Genomic DNA, 27,834 nt, shown 5'->3' on the forward strand with positions numbered 1-27,834 from the left:
TGCAAATTTACAATTGATGCCTCTACCACCTCCAACCTTCTAAAAATATTACTGTCTCTAAAATATTTCTTGTTAGCACAATAAAAAAATAATGGATGGAAAGATAAGAATGGAGAGCAAACAATTCCTCCAGTGAAAACTCTCTATTTTGATTTTTTTTTCTGCAAATTTACAATTGACACCTCTACCACCTCCAACCTTCTAAAAATGTTGCCCGTGCATTCATGGTTCCATCCGCGCAATGTCCTCTTTCTAAGTTCTAAGTTTTTGTGTTACACAGTGCATTGCATCACCCCTAATAGGAATCCTCCAAGCTTCTCCTACTATATTCAAAGATTGAGGATAAGATATCCATATTTTTTCAAAACAAAACGAAGTAATCCAGGGAGCAGCAGCATCTATATAAATTAATAAGGGGCAATGATTAGAAGGAATTCTAAAAAGGTGATAAACCTAGTAAGCAGGGAATCTCTGGATTCAATTAAGATTTGCCACGATTCTATCAATCCGCTTCTGAATTCTCGTCTGAACTAGTAAAATGCGGCTAAACGAAATTATGGTCATATTGAAAAATGTCATCAGCAAATGACCTTGTCCATGGATTTATTAACGGTCTTGCCCTTATCTCCCCCGCCTCTATAAATACCAGCCCTGCCACCGGATCGGAGCGCAGAGGTAAAAAAATAATCACAGAGTTCGTTTTCCTCACAGATTCACTACTGAGCGGAGGGCAGAGACCTGAGCAATTAAGACCATGGCGATGGCACGAAGGCTTACGTCCTCTCTCCTCTCCCGCTCCTTCTCCACTTCTCCTCGCTCTCTCATCTCAATTTTTCATGGAGGTGATCCCCTGTTCTATCCTGATCCTTTTCGATTCGTGTTGTTTCCATCGCTTTCCTCATTTTTCTTCTCCACCTTTTCCGTTGCTTTCTTTGATCATGCGCAGCCAAAATTTGCTCTTTGGGATGTCGCTACTTGCACCTGCCGACTTGTCTCACCTGTTTTCAAGTTATTTGGAGAAAGACCTATAGTTAACGACTGGCTTTTTGACATGATTTCGACTTTTGTTTCTGGATTGTGAATTTTCGGATCGATTAATTACGGTATGTAGAAAAAAAATTAGTCTTTTAGTGTCAATCTGTCACTTTGTGAGGGGAGATAGATACGTTCCTCTGTTTTAGCTTTTAAGGAAGGTTGCCTTTTTGTTTTCAATTCCAGCGATCCTGGAAAGTTACAAAATTTAATACGTGCTAGTAGTTCCGTGCAAGCCAATGCTGATTGGATGGCAAAATTCGTGGCCTGTTATTGCCATTCCATATCCCCTGCATCCGGCATGGTTCTGTTTGAATGACTGTAATGGGAAATTGGAACATCGGCATGATTCGATGTTTGATCGTCGCATTTTCTATCTAGATCCGAACCGTCTCATTTCAATAGATGCTTCAATCAAATGGATTTTGTTTTACAAGATTTTCTTCATGCCAGCAGATGCAAATTGGAAGGCAAAATCAGTTGTTATTGCCACTTATCCTCTGCATCTAGTTTGGCTCTGTTTTTGATTGACCTTGAGTGGATTTTAAACATATGGATCATTCCATGTTTGTTCATGATTATTCCTATTTGGAGATAAGCCATATCAGTTTTTAAGATGGCAAGTTTCATTCTTTTGCTTGTTTTTCATTGCTTGCCCTGTTTAGATGGATATACTCTTTTAATAAAAAGAATAAAAGGAAAATCCCTTTCTAATCTATTCTCAGAAAAAAAAAAAAGAGAAAACGCCTTTCTAATCAACAATTCTTCCATTTATCCTATCTGTGATGCGCATTCTGAGAACCAGCTAAAATTTCTTTGTTCTTTTGGTCTACTGCTTGCCCCACTCGAGGATGCTCTGTTTTATTTCAGAATACATCATAAGTACTTTCCTGTTTCCCGACTGAATCTGATTGCATTTTGCGAAACTCAACTTCAGACCAATCGCGTGCCCCTGCATCGGAGGTTCTTCGAAGGTTTAGCACTGCCGTTGCAGTTGAAGAACCGATCGCGCCGCCAGTTCAAGTCCAGTGCACACAGCTTCTGATCAACGGGCAATTTGTGGATGCAGCATCAGGTTCATCGCCCTGTTATGATACAAACTGCTGCTTTTTTTTTTTTGTCAAACTAAATGAAGGACCTTCTGGTCATTGGCATATTCCAATCTCCTGCGATCGCTTTGTTCCTCGGTACGTTGCATGACAAGCTAATTTTCGGGAATTCCATTGCTCCCAGGTAAGACATTTCCAACATTAGATCCTAGGACCGGGGAGGTGATTGCCCATGTCGCTGAAGGAGACGCCGAAGACGTCAACCGTGCCGTCGCTGCTGCTCGCGAGGCATTCGATGAAGGACCGTGGCCCAAGATGACTGCTTATGTAATGCTCTGAAACTTTTGTCTCCTTTTTTAAGCACTTTAAGGCTTCACCAATCTCATACAACCTCGTCAAAGATACGTTCGATAAGATGAGTCAAATTGTCGTGTTCCGTTAAAATTCTCTGGTTCAGGAAAGGTCGCGCATACTTCTGCGGTTCGCGGATTTGATTGAAAAGCATAACGATGAGATCGCGGCACTTGAGACTTGGGACAATGGGAAGCCTTATGAACAAGCTGCCAATTTAGAAGTTCCAATGCTGACCCGTCTGATGCGATATTATGGGGGTAAGGAATAAAAAACCTGACGGTAAAATAGGAACAAAAGCTGTCTGCTTGATGTAGCCGAAACTTTTAAGGTTTAGAGAGCTTCTGCAACCCACTGTGTTGAAATCTCCACTTATCTCAAAAGCTTAAGTTTATAGGACGAGATAGATTTATTTATATATTTTTATATTTTCTTACACTCTTCCGGCCGGACTTTTCTTGAATGGGTGAGCCCAACATGTCAAATTTTTAATAATAAGATTAAAAATTGCGATGACAAGGTTTGAACTTAGGACCTCTGCTCTGATACCAAGTTGAAATCATCACTTCTCCCAAAAACTTTAATTTATAGGATGAGATAGATTTATTTATATATTTTTATATTTTCTTATATTGAAACTACCACTTGTCCCAAAAGTTTAAGCTTATAGGATAAGATAGATTTATTTATATATTTTTATATTTTCTTACACACAGTAACCCCTTGTTCTTTCTCTCTTTTTGTACGATCTTCTTCAATTATATATTCTTCTTCTGAATAATTTTAGGTGACAATTGCTTCCTTCTACCTTCAACAACAACAAAAAAAAAGGGAGAATGATTTGTTGTGTCTAACCTCGTTAGTTTTCCCAATCATGCAACTTGCCAATTGTCTTTGATATCCTGCAGGTTGGGCAGACAAGATACATGGACTCGTTGTGCCAGCTGATGGTCCACATCATGTGCAAGTTCTGCATGAGCCAATTGGTGTTGCAGGTCAGATTATCCCTTGGAATTTTCCACTCCTAATGTTTGGTTGGAAGATTGGCCCGGCATTAGCATGCGGGAACACCGTCGTATTGAAGACTGCAGAGCAAACTCCTCTATCTGCTCTTTATGTGTCTAAACTATTGCATGAGGTTGGTGCAGTAACTGCATCTTACTTTCATTGGATAGATAGAATTGGGTATTTTTGATATCTTCTTTTTGATATTTAGCTCTCTTCTTCAAAAATTTGCTGATTATAGTTTTAGGATGGCCGATTCCTTATCTTCTTGAGGTCATAAATTCAGCCTCTAACATATGGACGTAGATATGAGAATATTTTGCTATAACTAGGAGTCTTGATGTTGGACTATGGCATATAGGTCTACAGTCAAAAAGTTGGCGAGATGGAGGCATCTTTTGGTGGATCTGTTTTGCTGATCAGTGATGCATCTTGTCCCTATATCTGCAAAGTATTCAAATGAAGGGCATCCGTAGTAATTCTTAGAGAGAGGAAGTAAGAAAATTCCTTAGTTAAGAGCATGTATGAGGAATCCAATGCTAACCCTTCTTATGCAGTCGTATTATGTGTATGGATTAGTGATGGACTTTTTCATAGTGTTGAAAAGATGTTGTGCTGGAAATGCTTGCGATGTTATACGGAAAATGATGCAGTCCTGCCGAGCTCGAAAAGCTTTTCTCATGATGTCGCTGAATTTATCATGAGAACTAATTCCAACCTCTGATGTATACTGTCTGTGACTTGTGTACATGGTGTTGTTGCCTGCCAGTTGACAGCTATCCAGTATAGCTATCTGATTCCATTTTGCATTTCTCATGCTTGCCTTCTTCTTCCCTCACAACTTTGTTGTCTATCGATGTCTTATACGTTTGACATTAGTTGCAGAAACAAAAAAGGAAACAGGAACTTGGTGTTGTTCTTTGAGAGCACAGAATCAATAAATCCTTCTTCTTTTCAAATTTTTCACTTCCTTGGGATTTTAATGAATTTGTCTGTAAATGTTTTAGGCTGGGCTTCCTGAGGGTGTTCTAAATATAGTGTCTGGATTTGGTCAAACTGCTGGTGCAGCTCTTGCTAGTCACATGGAAGTTGACAAGGTATTTCAAAAACTTATTCTTCTTACCATCATCTAGAATTTGTCAGCAATGTGAAATTATAGTATAGTATTTATTCATAGTGATTTTTTTCATCTTTTGTATGCCACATGTTGCTAATTTCCCCATGATGTTTGGTGTGAGATGTATAGCCTCTTATGTCATGCTCCACTCCTTAATAGCTATTACAATTTTTTCCTTCCACTTCTAATCAAAATACTCTGCATATTGTTGCATATGCTCCACTCCTGCATACTATAAAACTTGTATGCTCTCAAGCTCCTTATAATAAAATACTACTTTATCCATGATAAGTCTCGCAGGCATTTGCTTATAGATTAGATCTAAAATTGAAAGTTAGAAATTGGAAAATGCTAATCAGGCATCGACTTTCTAATAATAGTGCGCTATTCATGCCATATTCAAGAGTATGGTATATTTCTTCTAACTATTATAATTTATATAGAATTTGGCTTATGGCAAACAATTGACTCTGTCGGTGCCCTAAGGTGACCCCAATGGCTTCTTACAGGTTTCCAGGTATTTCCACCAGAAATGCATGAGGATAATCCTTTTCTTTCTTTTAGGGAAATTCGAAACCAACCATTTCGAGTGACTTGTAGCTGAAAATTTTCTTAAATGAGGCCAAGTTACCTCAAATGCCCATATGAGCCAGTTAGCACCTTTCTATAGAAATAATATAGGGACTATCTAAATTTTCCAATCGAGCTAAGAATTGGTTAAGAGGGACTTTACAAATAAATGATGCAATAACACATGGTGATTTGTAGAATTTTATGGATTTTAGTTTTTCTGAAATTTGATCGTAAACACTCAGAAAAGTTGGAACGAAAGAAGAAAGACATGATTCTTGGTAGCTGGAGGTTGATGGGCTGATTAAATGCTTATCATCTAGTGTTCATTCCCATTACAGCAAATAGCATGCAGTAGCCTATATAGTAAATGCATCAGTTTTTGATGATTCCAGTTGACGTGACAAAACTTGGTCCTTTTTCTAATCCACCTTATATCTTCTAATTTGATATTTTTCTTTTCTTTTATTTTCAGATTGCTTTTACTGGATCAACTGCTACTGGCAAGACTATTCTTGAATTGGCTGCAAAAAGCAACCTCAAGTCAGTGGCATTAGAGCTTGGAGGCAAGTCCCCCATGATCATAATGGATGATGCCGATGTGGATCAGGCTGTAGAGCTTGCACATTTTGCTTTGTTCTTTAATCAGGTCTGTTCAATCAATTGTATTTGATTATTGCACCTAAAAAGCACAGAAACATTATTGGAGAATGATGTTATTAAAGTACAATTGGATGCTATTGTACAGGGACAGTGCTGCTGTTCTGGGTCTCGTACATTTGTGCATGAAAGGGTGTATGATGAGTTTGTTGAGAAAGCAAAGGCTCGTGCTTTGAAGCGTATTGTTGGTGATCCTTTCAAACATGGTGTTGAACAAGGTCCTCAGGTGTGTATATAAATCTCTCTCCTTTTCCGGCGTTAGGATTTGCTTTTTATTATCTGCAAACATTTAAGAAATTTTCTTCTCATTCTATCGGCTATAACTCGAATCCTTTGAGGAGCTTATAGTGATCGTAAATTTCAAAAAAAGTTTTATCATCAAAGGATTAATAACTAGCAATTAGCATCATGCTAGAGTTGAAGTAGACTGAACCAAATATTCTGCTTCTTTTGGTTATTGAAGTCTGCAGAAAGGACAAGAATTTATGTCAGAAAAATTTGGTCTGCCTTGCTAAACAAAATTATTAATGATATGTTATATTTTAGCTTGAAGAAAACCATATGGACCGAAGTTTAAACACTATACGTAGAACCCCATCAGAGGAACAGTAGACAACTTGATGTTTACAGAAATCCATATGGACCGAAGTTTAGACACTATACGTAGAACGCCTTCAGAAGAACAGTAGACCATATGGACCGAAGTTTAGACACTACAGTAGAACGCCTTGCTTTTGATCAAGCTTAACTGCTTCAAAGAAACAAATGTTCATCTAGGGAAGCCTGTTCTTTAGAAAGGTGATAGTGATGTTATTTCGTGATCTTTTAAACATCACAGATTGATGAGAAGCAATTTGACAAGATCTTGGGCTACATCAAATCTGGCATCGACAGTGGTGCCACCCTTATAGCAGGGGGTGACAGATTCGGTAGCAAAGGTTACTTCATTCAACCTACCGTCTTTGCAGATGTGAAGGTATATATATATGGTTCGTTTGTCGCACTAGAACTTCCAGGATAATGTACATTCATGCCTCACCTAATCCATTGTACGATGATTTTCTAGGATGGAATGAAGATAGCTCAGAATGAGATATTTGGGCCAGTTCAATCAATCTTAAAATTCAGGTAACAGTTCTCCAAACATGCCTTCAACTTGTGATTTCAGAGTTTTTTTTTTCCTTTTTCTTTTTTTCTTGTCTTTTTTTTTTCTTCTGATGACTGTTTGCTTCAATTATGAACACTGCATTTTTAGTGGATGAGTGTAAGTAAGTTGAATCTATTGTCCTGTGCTTCCTTTTCTGCATAATAAATACCTTATTTTTTTTTTGCTCTATACTGGATAGACAGGCCCTAAGGTAAAAGGGCTCAGAACATCTCAGAATAACCATTTATATATTTTAGTAATGAGGAAATGAATTTTAAGTAGTCATGGAGCAGGCCTGCTGCTTTATTGCCCTTTCGTGGGTACTGAATACTGATCATATTTCATGTTTGATGACAGCGATATTAACGAGGTCATACGTAGGGCAAATGCCACTCCCTACGGGCTGGCTGCTGGAGTTTTCAGCAACAACATGGACGCTGTCAGCACATTGATGCGTGCACTGAGAGTTGGATCAGTATTTGTCAATTGCTTTAATGTCTTAGATGCTGCAATTCCTTTCGGTGGCTACAAGATGAGCGGGCACGGAAGAGACAAGGGCGTCCATAGCCTCCAGAACTACTTACAGACCAAGGCAGTCGTGACCGCATTGAAGAACCCTGCATGGCTGTAATCTTCTAACGTTACGGTCTTGCTATTTGTTTTCCGAGTGTACAAAAATATAAAATACATAAATAAATCTATCTCATCCTATCAATTTAAGTTTTTGGGATAAGTGATGATTTTAACATAGCATGAGAGCAGAGGTCCTGAGTTCTAACCTTGTCTCCGGCCCACATGTGACGAAAAGTATAAAAAAATATAAAATATATTAATATATCTACCTCATCCTATCAGCTTATGCTTTTAGAAAAATAGTGATTTCAACACTGAGACACCATCCAGGAAGATGTTGTTTGAACTCCAATATTAAGCTTTACTGTAATCCGAGTGTTTACGGCTTTGGCCATTTGTCATAGAAATCTCAAACTAGTTTCTGATATGAGGTGCTGAAGTCTGCCTGCTAATGGAGTAGAGGGACTTCTCATTTGACCCAGTGACTGGTATGGCGAGCTTAATTATTATTTTATGGTTTCACTTAATCGTGACATCAATAAATCCTGTACAACTCTTCTTTTAAAGAAGATGGGGGCAACACAGAATATGTCTGAAATTCCAGCCAGTCATCATTCTAAAGTAATCAACATTTGGTTATCCTCTCATTCTGGTGGTACCTTTGAGGACCGTGCGGGCATGTGTTTAGTTCCATTATTCGCCGAAAAGATTTTGAGTACTTATATAAACTAAGAAACCTCAAAAATATCTTTTTCTAGCAATTTTGGGTGAGATCCTGGGTCCACATCTTCTGCTGCTTTGACACCTTTATGAGCTCCATTTTAGTGTGGTTTGATGAACAACCTTCCATTTTAGGATGCAATCTAGCACGATCCATAACCAAGCTAGGATTCTTTTGGCTTCATGGTTTAGATCTAAACCCAACCCATTTACTAATAGTTCACAATATGACTGACGTTCCATCCGGACCCAACATCTAGCCAGCCACCAGATTCATGTTTGCGACCAAAACATGAACCACAGGTCTACTTTTGTCCTGCTCTAATCGAATTGGGTCTGATGACGTTATGCAATAACTCAACTTTTATGAACAACCCTCACGAACAACCCTGGAAAAAAAAAATTCAGAGCTTAAGACTCCTACGCTTCTGCCTCCAGCGGATTCACCACCTGGCACGTTATCCTTCATTCTTAGATGGTATTAATTACGTGTTAGGCTAATTAGTCAGGGTTGCAAGTGAGAGTACGTAATTCAAAAATAACAAAACAACAAAGAAATCTCATACAAATATGTTATATCTCTGACTAGCCTGGGTTGTATAGCTTTCCCTTTTTTTAATCTCACAAACAACTCGTATTAATTTTCTGCTGTTGGAAGTCTTAATCCAAACTTGGATACTGTCGAGAAGTCATAATCCAAACTTAGTTAGGGTGAGTTAGTATAAAAGTTGGAATTTTCTATATTTAGGATTAAGTAAAAGAGAGAACGCAACATTTATTTCTAAGTTCGTTGGATAGTGTTGGTATTTTAACTCGAGTGGGAACCTATAATGCCTGGATATGGACTTGCGCGGCATGTAGTATGTAGATAGGGGTTGCATCTTTGGCTTCAAAGAAGGATTCACCTTTCTTTGCATGAATCCACAGTTTGACGACACCTATACAGATCTTAAAGCACTCTGAATTGTGCCTCTCATCTATTTGCACGGATCTCTAGATGGTGATCCAATGGTGAATCCATGCAAAATATACAACCTCAGCCCAAGGTATCTAGTCTATGATCTTAACGTAAGCCCCTACAAATCCATGTGAGGTTATATATATAGATGGGTTCATGCACTCTAATATGTCAGAGAGAAAATTATTGAAAAAAGTTGTGTTACTTGTCCCCCTTCTCTGATATGTTTTCCCACCATGCTATCCATGTTGTCTTGGACCCAAGAGGTCGTCCAATGAAACCATTTCATATCAATTGCATAATATGTATGTGGGAGATTTTTTTGTTTACCCTAGCATTTCTCAGGCTTATCCACTTCTTCGGCACTTACCTTATCAACTTGGAGTGTACATTGTATCTCAGCAATTAGATCCTGTCATTTATTTTCATTTAATTATATTTAAAATTTCATATTTTGTTGTTTCATATGATAAACTTTTATTTACAATACCCTCAAGTTTATCAATATACTTTGTAAGCTTAAGAATGATCAATTATTTTCGTAAAATTAAAAACTTTTGAATGAAAATTTACATCTAGTTGTCTCTTTTTCGATTTATTTATTTTTTAAAAAATATGTATTTTAATTATAAAAAAATGATTAAATAGTTGACTCAAACTGAAAATCCAATCTGATCCAACCCGACCAAGTAACTGGCGTCGTCGCGGTGCACCCCATCGTGATCTGGAGCATCCCCACCAACTCCTCGATCCCCTTGCATTGCGTTAGCCCCAGGTCAACCAAGAGTCGGCGGTCGATGTTGGGGCTGAAATCGTCATCAAGGCTGCCGAATTGGGCGGTGTTGAAAAAGTGGTGTGCGGCGGCGGCAGTGGAAGGACGGGTGAGGGAGAAGAAAAGCTTCTCCACGGATGGAGCCTGATTCTCAACAGGGAAGGGCATTTCAAGGCGTGCAATGCTATCAACTGACAACCATATATTCAAGGATCTTGATGGAGATAGAAGATCGTGCCAAATTACATCTAAAAAATTATGTTTTTTTTGGATCTAATTGAAAAAATTAAAAATTTTAGTAGCGCATACGGATGCATGTTGAGTACAGATAGTATCTATTTGGAAGGTGACTCCGCCATGGTTATCAATTGGTTTCAGGACGGCACATCAATGGCGATCAGCATCCGCTGCTTCGAAACATATATAGAATTTCGGAAATCTTGATGCTTTCCATATTACTCATGTCGTTCGGAAAGCGAATAGCGTCGTCGACTAATTGCTTCATTTGCTGCCCATCACTCAGAAGAGCTCCTTCTAAAGAGCTTTTTGAGGCTGTTCCTCTCATTCTTCATGAACTTCTTTTGTCGGTATACAAAAAAATAAAAAAATATTGCTGTATTTTTTCTTATTTTTTTTATTATAATATTATTTTTAATATTAAAAAAATGAAATTTTGGAGCTGTACACTATGGACTCGTTTGGTTCGCAGGAAAAGGAGGGGGGAAAGTGTGGTCAACGGGAAAGTAATGAAATGCCTCTTGTTTGGTTGGAGTTTTCAAAGGAGAGAGATGGGAAAGTTGTATTCCCATGGGAATATGATTCCCACATTTCATGGGAAAGTCTTTCCCATGAAAAACATGGGAAAGTTACTTTCCCATGAGGTGGGAATTACTCCTTTTTTATTTTTTCCCAAAAAGACCCTTCAGCATTAAAGAAGCATTAAAGAGGCATTAAAGACCTAATTTTTATTAAGGGCATAATAGGAATTATACTTAACTTTTCTAGGAAAGTGGATGGTCAACCAAACATAAGCACTTTGGAAATTTGTCACTTTCCCATGGTTAACCAAACATGCCAAAAGTACTTTCCTAGGTATCCTCTTCCTAGGAATCTGATTCCCAGAAATCATATTCCTTGGAGGGAAAATACTTCCCACGAACCAAACGAGCCCGGTAAATAAATAACGGCCGTTACGCTCGTTGGAAGGGTTTCAGTAGTTCGATTATTGAAACCTTGCTGGCAAATATTACCCTCCCTAAAAAATGACAAGCCAGAATTAATCATAAGCTCCAAACGTACGGCTCTTTCGACTTATTAAGTACTTGGGTTGCCAACTGACAGTCTGCATGGTAAGGTAGCCTTACTTGAGCAAGAGCAGAGAATTACAGATATTCTTTTCCTTCTCCGCGCTGAAGTTGTTCTGCAGATCAAGGCCATGGCGATGGCAAGAAGACTTGCGTCTTCTCTCCTTTCCCACTCCTTTTACGCAGCTCGTTGCTCTTCCTCTCTGTTTCGAGGAGGTGATTTTGCTTTTTCCCCTCCATTTTTGTTCACTTTGTACTTCTCAGTTCTTATTTTTGCGCAGGCGCTTCCAATCTTTCTCCTCGGAGAGATCACTTCTTGGAACAGTCGTTTTTTGCTTTTGGTTTCTACTATTTTTTTGATTTATTTTTTACATTTTTTGTTAGAATTTGCTAATGTTTTTGAAAGAAGATCGTATGATTTCTCAAAAAGATTTTGATCGATGGAGTAGTCTGTGCTTTTAGACTTCGTTTTTACATTTTTTATTGCTACATTAATGTTTTTGAAAGAAGATTGTATGATTTCTGTAAAAGATTTTGATCGATCGAGCAGTCTGCTTGAAAAAAAAAAAAAACAGATGGATTAAACAAGTACCGCATATCTGATCTGAGTTTTTTTCTAGTATGATTAATTAAAAGTTGGGGAAATTTTTTAGCTTTTGTAGCTTATACAAGTTTTGCTCGCTGCTAGCCATTGAAAAATGGAAGCATGGCAAAATCTTTCGGCAATCATCACCAACTTCCCTGCATCTGGATTAACTCTGACACTAAATACTATTTAGAACATCAGGATCATTCTTTTCTCCCTTTTTTTTTTTGATGAAAAGGGGGCTAAAAGGAGCTTCTGATCAAAAAGAAAAAGAAAAAAGGAGGAGCCACCCTGCTTTTGTTGAATAAGACAAAATAATTACAAGTTAGATGAGAGAAAATGTTCAGTCACAAGGAAAACAGCAACGAGAATCATCCACTGAGAAGGATAGAATGGAGATTGGGGTTCACGTGCCTCTTCCAGGATGACTCCATTTCCAAAGGCTGCTGACAAAATTCTAGCCGTTCCAAAAGAAGCCAAGTCCAATATGAATTGAAACTCTGTTTCTCGTCATATCTGGATGATTCAATTATTGGTCACCACCTCATTGTAAAAATAGCGTACAACCATTATTTTCCCTTCACTTTATCAAATTCGGGAATTAACAAAGTGAAATAAAAATGATAATGTTAGCATAATTTTAGGGCCACGTAACAACCTCTATCAGTTCACATTATTTTTCTTTGCTAGCATGATCCTGCATCGGTCGGTATTATTTTTCTTTGTAGCATGATCTTGTGTCAGTTTGTATTATTTTTCTTTATTAGCATGATTTTGTTAGAGTAATTTTAGAGATCACATAATAACTTGTATTAACGAGTATTATTTTTTTTTATTAGCATGATCTTATATTAGCTTATATTATTTTTTTTGTATGGAATCAGTACATGAGTATATATAATTTCTGAGATGTATCGAATATGATGGATCAGAGATATAAAGTTTTTTTTTCTTTTGTCTTTTTCTTCTTTTGCAAATATTTTAACTGATAATTCACTGTATTTCTTTTGGGTTTTAAGCTTTTTCTTCCCATCGATAATAAAAACCATAACCTCAGTTCCATCAGCATATGGTTCCCCTACTTGAGAATATTTCATTTAAAGATGCATTCCAACTTGGTTCTAACCCTTTTTTTTCTTGTTTTCTTCTTTGATTGCTTCTGCTTCTAATCAATGAATTTTGTTTTCAGCTAGAACACATGACCGTGCATTAGGTGTTCTTCGAATGTTTAGCATTGCTGCTGAACCTATCACACCACCAGTTCAGGTACACCATACGCAGCTTCTAATCGATGGAAAATTTGTGGACTCAGCATCAGGTATCTAACGTTTTAACTGCTGCTTTGTTTTGAAAAAAAAAGTATGTCATGGTTTCTTCTGGTGATAAACTGACGTTTGGAAATTACCTTCGTCCCAGGTAGGACATTTCCAACCTTAGATCCTAGGACTGGGGAAGTGATTGCCCATGTTGCCGAAGGGGATCTTGAAGATATCAACCGTGCTGTCTCTGCTGCTCGCAAGGCATTTGATGAAGGACCATGGCCAAAGATGAGCGGCTATGTAATGCTCTGAAAGTTTTATTTTTGAGGCATAGTTTCCGTTCATCATCTCCAGAGTTCTGCTGCTGTGATAGTATGGGCACATTGTCATGCTCTTTGTGATTTTTTTTTTTTCAGGAAAGATCACACATACTTTATCGGTTCGCGGATTTGATTGAGAAACACAATGATGAGATTGCAGCACTTGAAACTTGGGATGGTGGGAAACCTTATGAACATACTGCACAAAAAGAAATTCCAATGGTGACACGCCTGATGCGATATTATGCTGGTAACGCTGAAAGCTGATATTGACCCAAGCCCTTTTTTTGCAACTATGTCATGTATTCTATACACCACCATAAATAGTTAAGTGACACAGGACAAACATATGGCATGTAACAGGGTCGTGCGGCATTCAATTTAGAAACTTAAAGATATAAAAAAAACATTTATATCATAGAAAATGAAAAGAGCTGTAATTTATAGATTGATCTGTTCAGCTATTTGGTAGTCTTGTATGAATTGGTTTGGGCAAAAAATTTGACACATACATGTATTTCATACAATATTATAAATGCAGACACATACAACAATCGTGTATGTAAATGTAAACACTAGTACCTGTCGATGTTTACATGTACACGTGCATGTTTACCAAATTATGTATTTTTAATATATGTACTTAAACATGCATGCATCGATGTGTCTCCCTATCTATGTATGTATATGCAAGTACTTGACATGCATCTCTATAATATGTAAGTCATCTATAATTTGGAAAGTTGATATCATATTAGTTTGTGTGTATGTCTGTAAGCATGTATATATATGCACTATCTTTGAAAGCAAACATTTTTATGTAAACATATTTTTTTTTGTAAAATCCACACTTGCCACTTTTTGATATTAGAAGTACTTTCTTTTTGAAAGTATCTTTGAATTATTAAGTATGTATATTTGGAAATATAAAATTATTCATACATAAATATACACTCATGTATATATCTAGATACATATAAAAATATCTGTATGTGAAATGGGAATTCCTATTTTTTTGAAATATTTTTTGATGATAGGATAACCTGCGTATAATCTTTCTTATAATCATGAAAGATTATAAAATATGACTTTTTGTTTGTTTAAATTTTGTATCGCTTGTGAATTGTTAGATCATCTCTTTGAATTTCTGCAGGTTGGGCAGACAAGATACACGGACTCGTCGTGCCAGCTGATGGTCCACATCATGTGCAAGTTCTGCATGAGCCAATTGGTGTTGCAGGTCAGATTATCCCTTGGAATTTTCCACTCCTAATGTTTGGTTGGAAGATTGGCCCGGCATTAGCATGCGGGAACACCGTCGTATTGAAGACTGCAGAGCAAACTCCTCTATCTGCTCTTTATGTATCTAAACTGTTGCATGAGGTTTGTCCGGCAATTGTATCTTTTACTTTCTTAGATAGCTAGAGTCTTGTATACTAGTATTATCTTCTTGATATTTCTTTTCCATGTTCAGAAATCTGCTGGTTATACAGCCTATAAAATAACCAATGCCAAATAAGTAGCAGGATATTTATCATTAGGATTCTAGCATTCGAATTTTGCATAAGGTTCTAGCATTGTTGCTTTGCATTATGGATACATATTGAGTCATGAGTGAATCTTAATGGTCCAATTAAACATAAACAAGAATAGAAGTAAACACTAAACTGAATACATTGCTTTCGTATTGGCAAGATATTCAAATGAAATGGCTCTTATTAATTCTTAGAAGAGAATAACAAAGAAATGTCTTTGAAGAGAGTCATCTATGAGATCTCCAACATTAACTTTTATCATATACTTCCAACAGACACTCGTTAGGTAATGACATGATACCAGCATGAATTTGGAGATAAGCCTATGACGACATGAGACCTCCTACATTAATTCTAGTATATAAAATGCAAGTATATGGATGAGCCTATTAGGAGCTTGTTATGGTCATGATACTATGAAATATCTACATCTGTGTTGACGTGTATAATAGCATACAATTTTTCTTTGGTGGGTACATATGAGCAAAATAGAGATACTAGAACTGAAAATTTGCATATAGTATTGGGCCTTAATATATGAAAATATGAGACAGAGATGGATGTACAGGCAAATAGCTGCCCTATTTGGAGTTTTTCAGCAATGTTGATTCAAGTATTTGATGCAAACCATTTTCCTTGTATTTTGTATAGAAAATGACTTAATATTGCCTTGCGGGGTGTAGCAGGATACAAGTCTACAGGAGCAGTTTTGTCTCCAATTTTTGAAGTATATGGGCTGCCAGCCTACCAATAGAGATATCTTTCCGATATTTCTATCCATTTACCTTTATGCTAATTTTTTGTTTTCTTTTACACTTTTCTATTTCTTTGAAATTTCAATATTTTTCATCTATTGCCATCAACAATGATTTATATAGTTGTATAAGTTTGCTTGTAGATCACATAAGTAAATATAGTCGATCTGCTATTGTTCCCCATCTTTTTTTGGAGAGAAATTTGGCATTGTTCCTAAAAAACAGAGAGCCTACCAATTTTCTTTCCTGTTTCTTGGGATTTATTAGATTTACATACAATTTTTTCAGGCTGGGCTTCCTGCTGGTGTTCTAAATGTGGTCTCTGGATTTGGTCCAACTGCTGGTGCAGCTATTGCTAGTCACATGGATGTTGACAAGGTATTTCAAAATTTCATTCTTGTGACTAATGTGGAATTATCATACGACATGAAATTGCGATCATATGTATGTCGATCTACATGCATAATTGAAATGTTCTTCTAGATGGCAGTGCCATTTTTTTCTTTTATAATCCTTTTTTATGCATACTAATTCCAAAAATTTACTTTCTTCTAGCTTGTTTTTACTGGATCAACTGATACTGGCAAGATTGTGCTTGAGTTGGCTGCAAGAAGCAACCTTAAGCGAGTGACCTTAGAGCTAGGAGGCAAGTCTCCTATGATTATAATGGATGATGCTGATGTTGATCAGGCTGTAGAGCTTGCACATTCTGCATTGTTCTTCAATCAGGTTCGTTCAATCAAGTTTATCAGAGAAGTGTTAGCTGAAAAAAAGAAAAGAATGTTTATGCGAGAGGCATGCCATGTCTCTTGGAGGATGATGTGTTGCAATGCACAATCTGATGCTGTCTTACAGGGACAATGCTGCTGTGCTGGATCACGTACATTTGTACATGAACGTGTTTATGATGAGTTTGTAGAGAAATCAAAGGCACGTGCTTTGAAACGTGTTGTCGGCGACCCTTTCAAGAATGGTGTCGAACAAGGTCCTCAGGTATGTGGATCTTGTGAACTTGCTGTCATTGTGTACGATAAGTACTTTTGTAAATCATCACAATGTCAGACGATGGATAGAAATTAGTGTCTACCAAAGTGGAGTATATATAAGACTGAATCAGAATCAATTCTGCTTCAGCTGAAACCGAGCATGTAAGAATGGAAAACGTTTTGGCAAATCTACTTTCTAAATTATCCCTAGAAGCTATGGTTCAGCCTGAAGATAACCAAATTGATAAGCAAGTTGAGACACTATACAGATAATGCAGAAAAGATGATAGAATTCAAAAATGAAGAAAAGAAAATATCATCCTAGTATAGAATTTTCTGAACCTTAGTAAAAAAAGCTGGTTCCCTCTCCATCTTTCATCAGCATGGCTGCTTCCAAGGATTAGATGTAGTTGATGGATAATCTATCCCTCAGAAAGCTTTGGTGATCATATTCTGTGGTTGTTCCAAATATACCAGGTTGACGAGAAGCAGTTCAAAAAGATCATGCACTACATCAAGTCTGGCATTGACAGCGGCGCCACCCTTGTAGCAGGAGGTGATAGAATAGGTGATAAGGGTTTCTACGTTCAGCCTACCGTATTCTCAGATGTGAAGGTATGGCTTTCCTGAGCCACCAACAGCTACAGGAAAGTCTACATTTATGCTTGCTTTATTTCCACCATAACATCATTGTTTTCTAGGATGAAATGGCGATTGCACGAGAGGATATCTTTGGGCCAGTTCAATCAATCTTGAAGTTTAAGTGAGTGACACTCTGCCAAAGAGGATGTCTTCTTCTTTTTTCAATATCCTCCCTGTCTATAGAAAATATTCATTGGGCAGTCTGGGTAATAATCATGTCTCATGTTGATGATGATAGGGACCTTCATGAGGTCATACAAAGAGCGAATGCTACTGAATACGGGCTGGCTGCAGGGGTTTTCACGAACGACATGAACACCGCCAATACCTTGATGCGTGCACTAAGAGTCGGAACCGTATGGTTCAACTGCTTCCATGTATTTGATGCTACAATTCCTTTTGGCGGCTACAAGATGAGCGGGCAAGGAAGAGAAAAGGGCATCGATAGCCTTAAGAACTACCTACAGGTAAAGGCAGTTGTGACTTCACTGAAGAACCCAGCATGGTTGTGATCACCTAGCAACCCTTCATTAAGGTCCAGCCATTTGTTTTCTGAAGCACCAGCTAGTTGATGTTTGACCACTGCAATCAGCTATACTGCATTGCGAATATTTGTCATAAATAATCAGCTATCCTTCAAAAAGAATGTTCAGTGTTTCTTCTAAAGAAAATAATATTTCAACTGCTTTGAGCCATTTCTCAGAAATGATCTCACGCTTCGGACAGGGTCATTTTTTTAGAAGCCCTTAATGTGCCATCATGGTAACAAAACAGGATGCATCACTTGATCTAGTGAATGAGAACTTCGAATCTGTTTGTAGTTAAGAGTGCATACTAGTTGCTCCGATAGCTTTGCGAATTCTTGCTCCTCAACTGGATCAAGGCTCGGACGACCATTCTGACCGTTATTGTAGTATCGAGGAGCCATGTTGGTTTGATTCCAAGTGTACCTTCCATTTCAAGATCTTTGAATGATGCAACAAAGGGTGCAAACTTGTAGTTAAACTGGTTTCTTTCTTCCATGCCCATTGCGATCCATCCCATATTGTAGCATAGACTGACATGGGCTTCCAGGGATACCCTAGTTTCACTCTCGTCTGCTTTTGATAAAACTCATTACATAAACTCATTACTTAACGCCACTGCATGCTCAAATCCAACAGCATCCCTTATATTATGATCAGGTTCTATTGCCGTGACAGGAATTTGTTAGTTAATATTTACCTTCCAAAATTAGATTCTACTACCCCATTCTCTTGCTAAAGAAATTAAAGTTGCAAAATTGAGTTTCTTTTTTTTTAGAGGAGGTGAAGGGTGGGATGGAAAATGTAATGTGAGCCTGGAATAACTGTCACGCCCCGAACCCGGGGCCCGGGGCGCGAGTAGACGCCGCGCACCTACAGGGCGGACCCCGCAGGCACGCAAGGCAGATAAATCAGATCAACTATTAATAACTAATTAAAAATAAATTCCAGTTTTCAGATCAAATGTCCATATATACATAAGTCAAAAGAGAAAGTCTATATCCACTAGCTAACTACATCATGATCACTCCGTCCCGTAATCCCCATAATCATATATCATCACCTGCAAAAATGTAAATAGTAGGAGTGAGCTAACAGCTCAGTAGGCGACATCATGCAATAAAGTCGTCATATAACATGTCATAATGCATATAAAAGCAGCTAAACACATAAATCCAAAAATCCACACAATAATCTGTAAACCCAATCCGAGACTCAAAATAACTCAACCGCATGACTACGGCCACATCACCCAGTGGCATGGTTACACCGAAGTGCCAATACAACTCTCCGAAGAGCCGCTCCACTGAGCCAACGCACCACTATGCCGCACCCCCTGGTGCCAAACTCACGCTCCACCGAGCCGCTCCGAAGAGCAAAACGCACCCCTGTGCCGCCACTATTCTATCACCGGTGGTCGCGGTGTCGGAACTAATTCCTCAGTACAAGTCGACAGGGCCAACGTATCATCCCATTGGCGGGGTCTAGACTATAGTCACGCGGATTTTGAAAATCAATAAATCAACTTTCTATATCAAAATCATAATCATACTCCCCACAGTAAAGCGCATAACAATTTATGAAATTAAATATTTAATTTTAAATCTAACACATAATGCCAATAATAAAACATAACATCAACATATGCAAGATACATGTTAAAATTCTACTTTAAAGCAATAGGTCACCTACCTGGGTTCGCTTAAGAATCCCTGTCACATATATCACGAACCCCTGTTTAAAACATAAACATTAATTATTTAATTAACTAAGAAACATAATTTTAAACTATTTCCAATTCCTTAAACTCCTAAGTTCATAGATCCAAGAATGGGCCCCTAAGATCAAACATAGACCCTAAAATCAGAACCCTTTAAACCCAAGTCAATTGTGGCCCAACATAGATTAGGCCCAATTGAACCAAACCAGATAACAGGTTCAGATCAGATTTCGGGCCCAACCCAAACCAGCCCACAGATCCAATCAGGCCCAACTCAGCCCAAGAACAGTTCCCTAGCCCAAACCAGATCTGATCAGACCAGATCAGATCAAATCTTAATGAACCAGATTATCCTCACATCAGGCTAACCCAAATTCCTGACTCAGATTTAGACCCTAATCAAAACCCATTCACTCAAACCCAGATCAAACCCAATTCACGGAGTAGGTGGAACCGGTTCACAGTTTAAACCCGGTTCAAGGTCTGGTTCACAAGTGAGGCACGGATCTCAAAGCAAGGAAAAACCCAGGCCGAATAAAGAAGAAGAAGAAGAAGAAAGAGAAGAAGAAGAAGGAAGAGAAGAAGAAGAAGAAGAAGAAGAAGAGGAAAGGAAGAAGGGAGGGGGGGGGGGGGTGGCTGGTGGTTTCGGTCGGCCCTCGGCGGCCGACCGTGGCCCTCGGCGGCGGCGCTCGGCCAGCCGCCGCCGGCTACCCCACCTTCACAGGCGGCGCCAGACGGGAAGAAGAAGAGAAGAAGGAGAAGAAGAAAAGGAAGAAAGAGAGGGAGGTCGGGGCTGGGAAGCCCAACCCCCGTTCGCCACCTCCGGCCGAACTCATCTCGGCCGGATTGACCCCGGCCGGCCGCCGTCGGCCGGCCGAATCTCACAAAGAAAATTCCCCAAAACAGGGGAAGTAAAACCCACTGATTTCCCATCGTTTCTCTCCTTTAAATTCATAAAAAAAATAGATCTATGTTGTCTTGCTCACCTCCGGTCTTCGACGAGTGGGTTCTCCGGCGGCGATGGCGGCTCCGGCGACGACAGTGGCTCCGGCGGAAGAGGAAAAAGCTTAAATTTTTAGAGGGGTGGGGAGGGATGGGGCTCCTCTGAGGGTTTCTCAACCCTTTTCACGAAGAGAGAGAGGAAGAGAGGGGGTTTGCGGGAGATTCGCGGGCCGTTCGGCCGGCGTGGTCGTCGTGGGGATGACCACGATGAACCAACTGAAGTCGGCACTCCTTGCCGACTTCAGTCGGATCTTCACACTCTAACCAACTAAAAAGAAATTTCGTCCTCGAAATTAAAACATACCTCAATCCGAGAACAAGGCAGGAAACTTCTCTCTCATCTCCTCTTCCAGCTCCCAGGTAGCTTCTCTCTCACTATGATTGCTCCATTGTACTTTTACATAAGGAATCGTGCGCCTCCTCAAAACTTGGTCCTTCCTATCCACTATACGGATAGGCTGCTCAACATAAGAAAGATCTGCACGGAGCTGTAAAGGTGCTACTTCAATCACATGACTTGGATCAGCAATATACCTTCTCAACATAGAGACATGGAAAACAGAATGGACCCCCGATAAAGCAGGTGGAAGTGCCAGCTTATAAGCAACAGCTCCAACTCTCTCGAGAACCTCGAATGGTCCCACATATCTCGGGCTGAGCTTACCCCGAACTCCAAATCGCATTACCCCTTTAGAAGGGGACACTCTGAGAAAAACATGATCTCCGATTTGGAATTCCAGATCCCGCCTCCTGATATCAGCATAACTCTTCTGTCTGCTCTGAGCTGCCCGAAGTCGTTCTCTGATCAGCTGAACCTTCTCCACTGTCTGCTGAATAATCTCTGGACCCAGAATTTTTCTCTCCCCCACATCATCCCAACAGATAGGTGATCTACACTTCCTACCATACAACGCCTCATAAGGAGCCATCTGAATACTTGCCTGGTAGCTATTGTTATAAGCAAACTCTACCAACGGCAGATGATGATCCCAAGAACCCCTCATGTCAATAGAACAGGCTCTCAGCATATCCTCCAGAATCTGAATGGTCCTCTCGGACTGCCCATCTGTCTGTGGATGAAAAGCTGTACTGAAGCTAAGAGTGGTCCCCAAAGCTTTGTGCAAACTGCCCCAGAAATGAGCCACAAATCGGGAGTCTCTGTCAGACACTATAGATACTGGAACTCCATGCAGCCGCACGATCTGCTCAATGTACAACTCTGCAAATCTCTCTAGTGTCATCCCAGTCTTAAATGCTAGGAAATGTGCTGATTTGGTCAATCTGTCTACAATCACCCAGACTGAATCATTACCTCTGAGGGTACGAGGTAACCCTGACACAAAATCCATAGTAATATGCTCCCACTTCCACTCTGGGATCGGCAGGGGCTGAAGCATACCAGCTGGTCTCTGATGCTCAATCTTAACTTGCTGACAAGTTAAGCATTGAGATACAAATTGGGCAATCTCTCTCTTCATATTGTTCCACCAGAACACAACTTTCAGATCCCTATACATTTTTGTACTACCAGGATGCACTGTATATCCCGTACTGTGAGCCTCCTCCATAATTTCCTTCTTCAGACTAGGATCATCTGGAACACAAACTCTGCCAATGAACCTCAATGAGCCATCCTCATGTATATGAAAATCAGGCTGAGATCCAGACTCAACATCTTTCTTGATCTTCTGGAGCCGAGAGTCATCCACTTGCGCTGCCTTAATTCTGTCAATGAGTGTAGGCTGGACTCGCAAGTTTGCCAACTTCAAGGTAACATCCTGCAGATATACCTCTATTTCTGCCCTTCTCAGATCCTCCAGGATATTTCTCTGAGTAGTAATCAAGGCTGCAACATTTCCTGAAGATTTTCTACTTAGAGCATCTGCTACCACATTTGCCTTCCCAGGGTGATAATGTATAGATAAATCATAATCCTTCAGTAATTCCAGCCACCTTCTCTGTCTCATGTTCAGCTCCTTCTGAGTGAAAAGATACTTCAAACTTTTATGATCAGTGAATACCTGGCATGTCTCTCCATACAGATAATGTCTCCAGATCTTTAAGGCAAAAACCACAGCTGCAAGCTCAAGATCATGAGTGGGATAATTCTCTTCATAGGGCTTAAGCTGTCGGGAGGCATAAGCAATAACCTTTCCATTTTGCATTAACACACAACCCAAACCCTTCTTGGAAGCATCACTGTAAATGGTAAAATCAGTACCGGTAACTGGTAGGGTCAGAATAGGTGCTGATACTAGACGGTGTTTCAATTCCTTGAAACTTTTCTCACACTGATCCGACCATTCAAACTTTACTCCTTTGCGAGTGAGTCGAGTCAGGGGTCCAGCAATACTAGAGAAGCCCTCCACAAACCTTCTGTAATAACCGGCTAGTCCAAGGAAGCTGCGAATCTCAGACACATTACTCGGTCTGCTCCAGTCAACCACAGCTTCAATCTTCTTTGGGTCAACCATAATTCCATCCTTAGAGATAACATGCCTCAAAAACATCACCCTGTCCAACCAAAATTCACATTTCTTTAATTTACCATACAACTGATTCTGCCTCAGAGTCTCCAAAACAATCTTCAAGTGATGCTCATGCTCTGCCTGACTCCTTGAATATATCAGAATATCATCAATAAATATTATGACAAATTTATCCAGAAAAGGCTTAAATACTCTGTTCATCAGGTCCATAAACGCTGCTGGTGCATTAGTCAAACCAAAAGGCATCACAAGGAACTCATAGTGTCCATACCTGGTACGGAAGGCAGTCTTGGCTATGTCAGACTCTTTTATCCTCAGCTGATGATATCCAGATCGAAGATCAATGTTGGAAAATACCTGAGCACCCTGAAGCTGGTCAAATAAATCATCAATCCGGGGTAGAGGGTACCTATTCTTAATAGTCACTTTATTAATTTTCCGGTAATCAATACACAGTCTCATGCTACCATCTTTCTTTCTGACAAATAATACTGGAGCACCCCAAGGAGAGACACTAGGTCGAATGAAACCTAGATCCAATAGCTCCTGTAATTGGTCCTTCAGCTCCTTTAGTTCAGCAGGGGCCATTCTATAAGGAGCTTTAGACAAAGGTGCAGTACCAGGAATTATATCAATAGCAAACTCGACATCTCTATCAGGAGGTAAGCCAGGCAGATCATCAGGAAAGACATCAGGGTACTCACTGACTACTGGTATATCCTCAATTCTCTGTTCAGACTGCTCAGAATCTGCAATTGCGGCCATAAAGATGGGAAACTCCTTTCTAAGAGATCTTATGCCCTGCATAGCAGACACTACCTGAGAAGAGACACCCCAGTCATCACCCATAAAACTGAACTCATCAGTACCCGGGATCCGGAAAGTCACCCTCTTCAGAAAACAGTCTATGGTAGCGTGGTATGCAGCCAACCAATCCATACCCAGGATTACATCAAAGTCACGTAAATTCATAACAATCAAATTAGCTCTCAAATCTCTATCCTCAACTAGTACTGGACAGGAAATGCAGATCTGACTAACTGTCATCGTAACCCCAGCTGGAGTACTAATACATAATTCCCTCTCTAAGGAAGAGTAGTGTAAATCGCACTTATGCACATATGAAGATGAGATAAAAGAATGCGTAGCACCAGAATCAAATAACACATAAGCATAAGTGGAAGATACTAACAGTGTACCTGTCACTACAGTGTTGGATGCCTGAGCATCCTGCTGGGTCAGTGCATAAACTCGTCCCTGGGTACGAGATCCTCCTCCCCTTTGCTGCCTGGGGACAGCTGACTGGGTAGCCTGTACTGGAGTGAAGGAAGTCTGTCGTTGAGGAGCTATAGAAGTCGGTGGCCTCTGCGCGGATCTGGTACGAGGACAACTGGAAATCCTGTGACCTGGCTGACCACACCCGAAACAAACTCCAGAAAAAGTCTGAGTCTGAGGGCACTCAGCTATCCGGTGGCCCTGCTGACCACACCTGAAACATGCTCCAATACCAGGTCGTGTCTGACGACACTCAACAGCTCTATGTCCAGTCTGGCCACACCTGAAGCACACTCCTGATATCCCCCTGCGATCCGGTGCAGTCCTCCCATATGGAACTCGCTGCCCTGCTCCTGGACGGAACTGCATAGGTCGGCGCAGATGCCGCTCACCGTCAGAATCAAAGTCCCTGGTCCTCTTCGACTTTCCTTTCTGAGCATCCTGTGTCTCCTTCCAGATGATCTCCATATTTTTAGCTCTGTCAACTAGGTCATCATAATCAGTCGAGTGAACAGCAGCTAAACCCTGACGCAGGCGAGGCCTCAGTCCTTCCTCAAATCTACTCATCCTAGATTTAGGGTCTTGGACAAGAGATGGTGCAAAACGGGACAACCGATCAAACTCAGCCTCATAGTCCTCCACAGTCATACTCCCCTGAGAGAGGCTCAGAAACTCCCTCTCCAGCTCCCTGATACGACTGGAAGGGAAATACTTGGAGTAGAAGGCCATGCGGAATCCCGGCCAGGTCACAGATCCTGCATCCTGCATCATGGTCCTCTCTACAGACTCCCACCAATGATGAGCCCGGTCTTGAAGCATATAGGTGGCAAATCTGATCTTCTCCTCCTCAGTACAACCCATGGCCCTGAAGGCCTTCTCCATCTCATCTATCCACCATTCGGCCTCTTGGGGATCGGTAGTTCCCTTGAAGGCCGGAGGAGCTAACTTCCTGAACTCTGCTATACTCCTCCCCTGATCTGAAGAACTAGCAGAGGGAAATAGCTGCTGTGGTCCCCTCTGCTGTCGGACTAACCCAACGACCTCTCTGATCAGCTCCATCACCTGGGTCGGACCTCCCATCCTGCTCTCCTGGCCATGATCTGGTCCATCCAGTACTGTCTGATCAGCCTCATCCTCCTGGACTCTCTCAGTCGGATGAGAAGTGGCTGGATCACTCCCGATAGTCTCGATCAGGCGGCGAGGTGCCCCACGTGCACGGCGGGGCGGCATGCTGATACATACACAAATAACACAACATCAGGGTTAGATCCATCCACTGTAAAATTTTCTACTCCACTATCATTTCTTCACATGTGTCCCTATATTCCCTTTTTTTTTCTTCTTTTTTTTTTTTTAATAACACATCATTAGTGTTGGATCCATCCACCCATAAGATTTTCTACCCCACTCTCATTTCTTTACATGTGTCCCTATATTCCTAAGTTTTTTTTTTTTTTTTTTTTTCCGAATACACATCATTAGTGTTAGATTCACCGACCCATAAGATTTTCTACCCCACTCTCATTTCTTCACATGTGTCCCTATATTCCTAAGTTTTTTTTTAATTATTATTATTTATTATTATATTTATTATGATTTTGTTTTAATGTCCCTAGTGATCTTTAACCTATGCTCTGATACCAATAAATCTATCACGCCCCGAACCCGGGGCCCGGGGCGCGAGTAGACGCCGCGCACCTACAGGGCGGACCCCGCAGGCACGCAAGGCAGATAATCAGATCAACTATTAATAACTAATTAAAAATAAATTCCAGTTTTCAGATCAAATGTCCATATATACATAAGTCAAAAGAGAAAGTCTATATCCACTAGCTAACTACATCATGATCACTCCGTCCCGTAATCCCCATAATCATATATCATCACCTGCAAAAATGTAAATGGTAGGAGTGAGCTAACAGCTCAGTAGGCGACATCATGCAATAAAGTCGTCATATAACATGTCATAATGCATATAAAAGCAGCTAAACACATAAATCCAAAAATCCACACAATAATCTGTAAACCCAATCCGAGACTCAAAATAACTCAACCGCATGACTACGGCCACATCACCCAGTGGCATGGTTACACCGAAGTGCCAATACAACTCTCCGAAGAGCCGCTCCACTGAGCCAACGCACCACTGTGCCGCACCCCCTGGTGCCAAACTCACGCTCCACCGAGCCGCTCCGAAGAGCAAAACGCACCCCTGTGCCGCCACTATTCTATCACCGGTGGTCGCGGTGTCGGAACTAGTTCCTCAGTACAAGTCGACAGGGCCAACGTATCATCCCATTGGCGGGGTCTAGACTATAGTCACGCGGATTTTGAAAATCAATAAATCAACTTTCTATATCAAAATCATAATCATACTCCCCACAGTAAAGCGCATAACAATTTATGAAATTAAATATTTAATTTTAAATCTAACACATAATGCCAATAATAAAACATAACATCAACATATGCAAGATACATGTTAAAATTCTACTTTAAAGCAATAGGTCACCTACCTGGGTTCGCTTAAGAATCCCTGTCACATATATCACGAACCCCTGTTTAAAACATAAACATTAATTATTTAATTAACTAAGAAACATAATTTTAAACTATTTCCAATTTCTTAAACTCCTAAGTTCATAGATCCAAGAATGGGCCCCTAAGATCAAACATAGACCCTAAAATCAGAACCCTTTAAACCCAAGTCAATTGTGGCCCAACACAGATTAGGCCCAATTGAACCAAACCAGATAACAGGTTCAGATCAGATTTCGGGCCCAACCCAAACCAGCCCACAGATCCAATCAGGCCCAACTCAGCCCAAGAACAGTTCCCTAGCCCAAACCAGATCTGATCAGACCAGATCAGATCAAATCTTAATGAACCAGATTATCCTCACATCAGGCTAACCCAAATTCCTGACTCAGATTTAGACCCTAATCAAAACCCATTCACTCAAACCCAGATCAAACCCAATTCACGGAGTAGGTGGAACCGGTTCACAGTTTAAACCCGGTTCAAGGTCTGGTTCACAAGTGAGGCACGGATCTCAAAGCAAGGAAAAACCCAGGCCGAATAAAGAAGAAGAAGAAGAAGAAAGAGAAGAAGAAGAAGGAAGAGAAGAAGAAGAAGAAGAAGAAGAAGAGGAAAGGAAGAAGGGAGGGGGGGGGGGGGTGGCTGGTGGTTTCGGTCGGCCCTCGGCGGCCGACCGTGGCCCTCGGCGGCGGCGCTCGGCCAGCCGCCGCCGGCTACCCCACCTTCACAGGCGGCGCCAGACGGGAAGAAGAAGAGAAGAAGGAGAAGAAGAAAAGGAAGAAAGAGAGGGAGGTCGGGGCTGGGAAGCCCAACCCCCGTTCGCCACCTCCGGCCGAACTCATCTCGGCCGGATTGACCCCGGCCGGCCGCCGTCGGCCGGCCGAATCTCACAAAGAAAATTCCCCAAAACAGGGGAAGTAAAACCCACTGATTTCCCATCGTTTC

General features: G+C 40.3%; 2 protein-coding genes and 2 long non-coding RNA genes across 4 annotated transcripts; 2 read left to right on the forward strand and 2 right to left on the reverse strand.

The window, feature by feature from the left end:
• Positions 1-535: 535 nt before the first annotated feature.
• Positions 536-7,646, forward strand: LOC103710071 (aldehyde dehydrogenase family 2 member B7, mitochondrial-like). The gene is made up of 11 exons (XM_008795661.5): positions 536-842; positions 1,970-2,107; positions 2,266-2,408; positions 2,539-2,692; positions 3,341-3,570; positions 4,445-4,534; positions 5,600-5,773; positions 5,873-6,010; positions 6,623-6,760; positions 6,851-6,912; positions 7,289-7,646. The coding sequence occupies exons 1-11, from the start codon at positions 755-757 to the stop codon at positions 7,560-7,562; spliced, it is 1,629 nt and encodes a 542-aa protein (XP_008793883.4). The 5' UTR covers positions 536-754; the 3' UTR covers positions 7,563-7,646.
• Positions 7,647-11,267: 3,621 nt separating this feature from the next.
• LOC103710055 (aldehyde dehydrogenase family 2 member B7, mitochondrial-like) lies at positions 11,268-18,036 on the forward strand. The gene is made up of 11 exons (XM_008795644.6): positions 11,268-11,474; positions 13,034-13,162; positions 13,261-13,403; positions 13,520-13,673; positions 14,577-14,806; positions 16,002-16,091; positions 16,269-16,442; positions 16,569-16,706; positions 17,177-17,314; positions 17,401-17,462; positions 17,580-18,036. The coding sequence occupies exons 1-11, from the start codon at positions 11,390-11,392 to the stop codon at positions 17,851-17,853; spliced, it is 1,617 nt and encodes a 538-aa protein (XP_008793866.4). The 5' UTR covers positions 11,268-11,389; the 3' UTR covers positions 17,854-18,036.
• A 763-nt stretch (positions 18,037-18,799) lies between these two features.
• On the reverse strand, positions 18,800-19,598 carry LOC149751658 (uncharacterized). Its single transcript, XR_016397813.1, has 2 exons — positions 19,558-19,598; positions 18,800-18,928 (listed from the first exon to the last, which is right to left on the reverse strand). It is a non-coding gene; the product is annotated as an uncharacterized LOC149751658 (long non-coding RNA).
• A 6,511-nt stretch (positions 19,599-26,109) lies between these two features.
• LOC148699948 (uncharacterized) lies at positions 26,110-27,356 on the reverse strand. Its single transcript, XR_016397925.1, has 2 exons — positions 26,868-27,356; positions 26,110-26,238 (listed from the first exon to the last, which is right to left on the reverse strand). It is a non-coding gene; the product is annotated as an uncharacterized LOC148699948 (long non-coding RNA).
• Between the last annotated feature and the right edge of the window lie 478 nt (positions 27,357-27,834).

Source organism: Phoenix dactylifera, chromosome 11 (genome assembly GCF_051530095.1).
Source record: "Phoenix dactylifera cultivar Ajwa chromosome 11, Ajwa_hap1_PhDact_Kaust_v1.1, whole genome shotgun sequence".
NCBI classification, from domain to species: Eukaryota; Viridiplantae; Streptophyta; class Magnoliopsida; order Arecales; family Arecaceae; genus Phoenix; species Phoenix dactylifera.

Bases quoted from the DNA above. Each gene is read 5' to 3' on its own strand.
- LOC103710055 (XM_008795644.6), top strand. From the start codon at position 11,390: ATGGCGATGGCAAGAAGACTTGCGTCTTCTCTCCTTTCCCACTCCTTT. The intron at 11,475-13,033 runs GTGATTTTGCTT...TTTTGTTTTCAG, and splicing joins TTCCTCTCTGTTTCGAGGAG to CTAGAACACATGACCGTGCA. The intron at 16,443-16,568 runs GTTCGTTCAATC...GCTGTCTTACAG, and splicing joins CTGCATTGTTCTTCAATCAG to GGACAATGCTGCTGTGCTGG.
- LOC103710071 (XM_008795661.5), top strand. From the start codon at position 755: ATGGCGATGGCACGAAGGCTTACGTCCTCTCTCCTCTCCCGCTCCTTC. The intron at 843-1,969 runs GTGATCCCCTGT...ACTCAACTTCAG, and splicing joins CATCTCAATTTTTCATGGAG to ACCAATCGCGTGCCCCTGCA. The intron at 5,774-5,872 runs GTCTGTTCAATC...GCTATTGTACAG, and splicing joins TTGCTTTGTTCTTTAATCAG to GGACAGTGCTGCTGTTCTGG.